The sequence below is a fragment of the Chrysochloris asiatica genome, unplaced genomic scaffold (assembly GCF_000296735.1).
Source record: "Chrysochloris asiatica unplaced genomic scaffold, ChrAsi1.0 scaffold00040, whole genome shotgun sequence".
NCBI lineage: Eukaryota > Metazoa > Chordata > Mammalia > Afrosoricida > Chrysochloridae > Chrysochloris > Chrysochloris asiatica.
This window is the reverse complement of record NW_006408558.1, coordinates 18,408,341-18,415,194: the sequence shown is the minus strand read 5'-3', so window position 1 is coordinate 18,415,194 and position 6,854 is coordinate 18,408,341. Positions and strand designations below refer to the sequence as shown.

The 6,854-nt window shown below is 44.8% G+C and overlaps 1 protein-coding gene across 1 annotated transcript in view; it reads left to right on the top strand.

The window, feature by feature from the left end:
* Positions 1-6,854, top strand: part of LOC102816320 (chromosome unknown open reading frame, human C11orf80) — a 150,350-nt gene that overhangs the window by 13,069 nt on the left and 130,427 nt on the right. The window contains exon 5 of the mRNA XM_006861063.1: positions 17-204. Coding sequence (XP_006861125.1) covers positions 17-204 — 188 coding nt within the window. The remainder of the gene's footprint in view (positions 1-16; positions 205-6,854) is intronic.

Below are 6,854 nucleotides of genomic sequence, written 5' to 3'. Positions count from 1 at the left end.
CCTCCCCCTGCCGCAGGCCGCCAGCTCCCGCGGGAGGCCCGGGACCATCTGGAGCCGGCGGCCCCGCGGGGCTTGGGGCGGGGCCGAGTCACCCCCTCCCCGCTCGGCGCCATGGCAACCGCGGCCCCACTCAGTTGTCCCAGTCGCTCCCCGGCTTCAGGGTCGCTGACCTTCCCTGGGGCGAGCGCGACGGAGTCTCAGCGGGTGGGTCGGAACTCCCAACTCCTCACCTGTCGGTGTCCCCCAGAATCCTGCTTCCAGTCACCCCCGGACCATCTGGGTCCCTTCTACAGCTTACGGGGCTTGGTCTCTGGCAGTCTGGACTCCCCACCTTTGTCCCTATCCCAGTTTCCATCCAAGCCCTACATCTCCTGAACACGCCATCCTTCAGTTCCTAGCACTCACCACCCAGGCGGCTTCCTAAGATGCAGCCTCTGTTTGCCTTCTCAAAGTTTTCTCTTAAGGCACCTCTGGTCCATTTCCCTGGAGCATTGCTCTCAGTCACCCTTTCGCTCCACTCGGGCAGTTAAGCCAGGTTCTCAAAGCATTTCCTTGATACTTGTGGAGGAGAGGCGCTTCTTGCAAATCAGATTCTCCAAACAGTCATCACTGCAGCTTCTCAGCGCCACTCATTTATCAACCCGGAGAATTCCGGCCTAGTCACTGTCTTCTGGAGGAGTGGGGGTGGGGATGGACATTTCTAGGCCTGGCACCGCTGGGTTTCTCCGGGCTGTCTTAGCGCCTGAGTGGTCTAAGGTTTAAGATCATTAAACCCAGGGTGAACTGCTCTCTGTTTAGGAGATGCAGGGATTATACTAACAAAGTTGTGGGGTTCTACAACTGCATTGTCTATGTGGTCCCTTCTCCCCACTTCTAACTCTGGGATGTGGATACAATTTTTCCAAACCAGGAAAAGACGCTGGGAGACCCATTACAGGATGGGCTTTGTAGCTGGTAGGCTGAGGCTTAATCATTAGGTTATACAGCCCCTGACCACGTGACTCCTTTCTACCTGGAGAATATGCCTAAAATGGTCAAGTCAGGTAAACATCATGAATGAGTTTGGGATAAATTCTTGAGTTTAAGGTTTTATTGTAGCGTTGTGGGTAATAGAAGTTTAGGGTTTTGCTCCTTTCAGAAAAGGTTGTTGTTAGTGCCATTGTTAGTTTTGAGTATGTTACGACTCAAAACCCTGTATAAGGTTTCTGATGAGCAGCAAGTGGGTTTGAACTGCTGACCTTGTGGTTCAAACCGATCTTGCAATCCAGTGTTTATCCTACAGCACCACACCAGAACACATACTGAAATATGTTCTGGCAACATTGACAAGGTGAAATAACTTGTGTTAAACCCCTTTGAAAACATATTTCAAATACAAAAAAATCTTGCTATCACCACTAGTCGTGTTATCTCACTGGCTTGGCCTTGATCTTCCTAGTCTATAAAATCGGCTGAGAGAGAGTTGGGGAGTTGTTCTAAAAGATGACTTTGAAGTTCTAAAAGATGACTTTGACTCTAATAGTCTGTAATTCTACCACTAAAATGGAACAGATTTTGCCTCAGCCTCCATAGCTGCACCTCACCATTAACTACAATTTGTTGTTTATATATCAATGTAACTCTTTGAGATAAACACAATGGAATCAAAGGAATGACAGCATAAACTGAATGTGTATGTCTGTAGGTTCATGGGGAAGGAGGCACCAAGACAGCATGATGGTTACCTAAGAGACGTGGTCAGGGGCATGAAAACTGATGGGATGATGGGAATCAGCTGATCTGCCAAAGGAACTTAAACTGCCATCCTGCTGTTGCTCTACTGACTACGGGAACTGTGGGCCTCAACTGCAGCCTGGTAGATTGTCACCCAATTAGCACACAAGATTAGGTCTCCTATGAGTCAAACGCATTGCATAGAACCAAGTAGACATACCCCATAGGATTTCCAGCACTGTTATTTTTATGAGTCTTTCCCCAAACCTGATGTCATGTTCTTCATATAGTCCAATTTCTCAGATTATTTGCTCAGCATACAGACTGAATAAGTATGGTGAAAGAATACAACCTTGGCACACATCTTTCTTAATTTTAAACCATCCAGTGTCCCCTTGTTCTATCCAAACAACTGCCTCTTGGTCTATGTACAGGTTCCTCATGAGCACAATTAAGTGTGCTGGGACACTCATTCTTCACAGTGCTGTCCATAGCTTGTCACGATCCATAAAACTGAAAGCCTTTGCATAGTCAATAAAGCACAGGTAAACATCTTTCAGATATTCTCGGCTTTCAGCCAAGATCCATCTGACGTCAGTAATGATGTCTCTTGTTTCACATCCTCATCTGCATCTTGTTTGAACCTCTGGCAATTCCCTGTCAGTGTACTGTTGCAGCCATTTAAAAATGATCTTTAGCAAAATTTTACTTGCATATGATATTAATGATATTGTCTGATGATGACTTCATAGCATCTAACAACAACAACAATATTTACAAAGAAGCATGGTGGTTTTGTTGGACAAGCATTTGAGAACCACAAGGTCATTGGTTTGAGCCCACCAGCCGCTCTGAGGGAGAACGATGAGACTTTCTGCTTCAGCAAAGATTTACAGCCTCAGAAACCCTATACAGGGTCACTATGAGTCAGAACTGACTTGACGCCACTTATCAACAGTAACCAGTGTTTATGAAAGCGGACGGCCACATCTTTTTCTCTTGGAGTGGCTGGTAGATTTGAACCACTGACCTTTTGGTTAGCAGCCTAATGCTTTAACCACAGCCCCATCAGAGCTCCCCTCCTATTAGTAGCATAATAATAATATCTTTTGAATAGTGATTTTCCGTTTCCAACATTTTAGGATGCTTTCAAAAGTCCTTTGAGGTATCATTATCATTCCCATCTTCTTGGTGAACAATGCAATGTTAGGAAACCTAAGCGAATGCCCAAGTTCACAAAGTAGTTCATGGTAGAGACTCCAGGTCTTCTACTAGAGAAAAAGGAGCTCTGGTAGCATAGTGCTTCAGCTGCTAACCAAAAGATTGGCAGTTCGAATCCACCAGCTACTCCATGGAAGAAAGCCTTGGCAGTCTGCTTCCACAAACGTTTACAACCTTGGAAACACTCTGGGCAGTCCTACTTTGCCCTTTGGGCCTACTATCAGTTGGAATAAAGTCAATGGCAAGGGATTTGTTTTTTGTGTGACACTATAGGATAAAGCGAGTCCTGGTGTGGCGCTGTGGGTTTATGTGCCAGACTGCAAAGCCGTTTGAACTGCAAGGTTGGCAGGTCAAGCTCACCAGCTGCTCCTTAGAAATCCTCCCTGTACAGGGTCGCTATGGGTCGGAACCGACTCGACGGCACTTAACAACAACAACATAGGATAAAGCAAGGAGCTCTGGTAGCGTAGTGGTTACGAATCGGGCTGTGAACCTCAAGGTCAGCAGTTCTAAACCACCAGCTGTTCTGCGGGAGAAAGATGAGGCTTTCTGCTCCTGTAAAGATTTATAGCCTTGGAAACCCTGTACAGTGTCGTGATGAGTGAGAACCGACTCCATGGCACATAACAACAACAACAACAACAACAATCAGATAAAGCATTGGATCGCAATGTTGGTTTGAACCTCGGGTTCAAACCACCAGCTGAGTAAGGGGGTTCAAACTCAACCATCTGCTCCTCAGAAACCCTATACAGGGTTGCTGTGAGTCAGAACTGACTAGCAATGGCAGACTAATTAAAAGCATGGATTCTGGGGCCAGATCTCTTCAGTTTAAAACCTGACTTTGCCACCTACTAGCTGCCCGAGCTTCAGTCTTCTCAGTAAAAAGGTATCACAAGGTGGGGATCAAATGAGTGATTATTGCAGGCGAAGTACTAGAACAGTGCCTGGCACCTAGTAAGCACACAACTAGTGTCAGCCATTATTATTTTGCCACTGTTTCTCAATTTGGAGAGGAAGCATGTTCAGTAGAGAGAACATTCAGCTCTTGTCTCAGCTCTCTCACTGAGTTGCTTTGGAAACTTGTTATTTTGCTCTATAGTGCGTCAGTGTAATCAATGATGAAGAGCACGCCTGCTTTCTTTTTACTTGCGTTGCAAACTGAATGGAATGATGTCCGTGAAGTACGCTGAGCTTCTCGGAGAATCCAGATTTGCTACTTACATGATCAAGATGCGTGGCAAGTCTTAATAGGACTTCCTGCCAACAAACGAATGCATTCTCATTCCTGTACCATGGAAGAGATATCTAATCCTTTCCTGTTGCCTCCTGGCCCTCACTCCTTCAGGCTGTTCCTTCCCATCAGCATTTAAACATTCTCAAGTATCTGCTTGTGTAACAAAATAAGAGAAAACTCTTATCAGCACTGAGCCCCCTCTATGGTGTTGTTAAGTGCTGTTGAGTCAACCCCCTCCAGGTATTGCCCTTTATTCTGTGTTTATTGTCTTCTTGAATCTTTTATACTCACTATCTACATCTTCGACTCCCAGTCAATCAAACATTCAATCAAAAAAATATTTGCTATCCCTATCCTAGCTGGTGTGGTGCTGTGGGTTAATGCGCCAGACCTGTTTGAACTGCAAGGTCAGCACTTAAGCTCACCAGCTGCTCCTCGGAAACCCTATGCAGGGTCGCTATGGGTCGGAACCAACTCGACAGCACTTAACAACAACAACAACAATCCTAGCCAAAGAAGCTCTAGTAGTGTAGTGATTATGAATCAGACTGTTAACCTCAAGGTCAGCAGTTCAAAACTACCAGCCATTCTGCAGGAGGAAGATGAGGCTTTCTGCTCCCATAAAGATTTATAGCCTTGGAAACCCTATGCAGGGTCGCTATGAGTTGGAACCGACTCCACGGCACACTACCACCACCACCATCCTAGCCAAGCACTGTGCTAGGATATGAGGGTATAATGATGAGTAAAATGAACACTGTCTCTATCTACTCATTATTATTGGGTTGGTTCAGACTCACTGTGAATTTGTGTAAAATAACAGAATGAAAGGTTGCCCACTCCTGCAACATCCTCATGAACAATGAAGCCCATTCTTGAGACTGTTGTGTCAATCTGTCTCTTTAAGGGTTTTCTTCATTTTTGCTGATCCTCTACTGTACCAAACATGACATCCTTTTCTAGCAATTAGTCCTTCCTGATAGCCAGACCAAAGTAAGCAAAACAAATTCCTGTCATCTTCTTTTCTATGGAGCATTCTGATTTGTTTGTTCTCTGTCTACATTTTTCACCAACACTATAATGCAAGCCCTAGGGTAGACAGACAGACATGTAATCACTAAGCATATGGTTGCTATGAATGAAAAGCTGAAGATGCTACCAGAGATTTTAACACTGAGTCCTAACTTGGTCAGGGAGCGGAGAGGAAGTGTCAAGGAAGACCTCTTTCAGATTGTGTGAGTTGAGCTCTATGACTAGTTACCCAGACAGAGGATGAAGTTACTAACAGTTACTAACATAAATTGGGAGCTATATTCCTAGCTAATACACAGATGATTTCAACGTGCATGCAAACAGCAGTCAGGAAATCAAGTGATGCATTACATTAGGCAAATCTGCTACAAAAGACGTCTTTAAAGTAAGTATTCAAGAGCAAAGATGTCAGTTTGAGGACTAAGGGGCATCTGACCCAAACCAGGGTATTTTCAATGACTGCATATGCATGTGGAAGTTAGGCAATGAATAAGAAGACTGGAGAAGAATCAATGCCTTTGAATTATGATGTTGCCGACGAATATGAACTGCCAGAAGAACAAACAAGTCTGTCTTAGAAGAAGTACAGTTAGAATACTCCTTAGAAGCGAGGAGAGCAAGACTTTGTCTCTCGTACTTTGAACACGTTGTCAGGAAGGAACAGTCCCTGGAGAAGGACATCATACTTGGTAAAGTAGAGAATCAGAGAAAAAGAGGAAGACCCTCCAACAAGATGGCTTGACAGCAGTGGGCTCAAATGTAACACCACTTGTGAGGATGACGCAAGGACCGGATAATGTTTTCTTCTGTTGTGATAGGGTGGCTCTGAGTTCGAATCAACTCGACGACACCTAACGACAAAAACAACATCAGACTGGAAACACTCTTGCTCTTCTATTTATCATGGCCATTCATCTCTGGGGAGCTCTGGTAGCGTAGTGGTTACGAATCGGGCTGCAAACCGCAAGGTCAGTAGTTCGAAACTACCAGCTGTTCCATGGGAGAAAGATGAGGCTTTCTGCTCCTGTAAAGATTTACAGCCTCGGAAACTCTGTACAGGGTCGCTATGAGTCAGAACCGACTCCACGGCACACAACCAGCCAACCATTCATCTCTAGGTCTCAGTTTAGATGTCACTTCCTCTGGGAAGGCTTCCCTTGGGTCCAAGCCTCTGACAAGTGCCTTTTGACAATCTACTATACTGGCTTTCACCACTAGATCGCCGCTGCCCAGTGGTTGTGTTCCTTCAGAGTGTGAGTTCCATGGGTGAAGGCAATAGACACCTGGACAACAAAGGAAAGAAGGACAGAAAAGACTTTGAGGCTGCAAAGATGATTTCTTGTTGAAAAAAAAAAGATGAAATGAGAGATATTTTCATATGAAACAATGTGTTTTCCATTTCCTTTACCCTTAGCCTACCTTCCCTCCTCCATCACTTAACTATCAAGGGCTTTCTAGACTACCTTCTACATAGGGGCGATACAGAAAGGTGAGAGTCGAATACTTGGCTTTTGAGCTCTTAAGTTCTACTTGTTAATGGTCGTTGAGTTGACTCTGATTCATGGAGACCTTCGATGAGGGTGCTTCAAGAAGTTTGTGGAAAACTCAATGAAAAGATAATGAAAATCTTCCACAAACTTTTTTTTTTTTT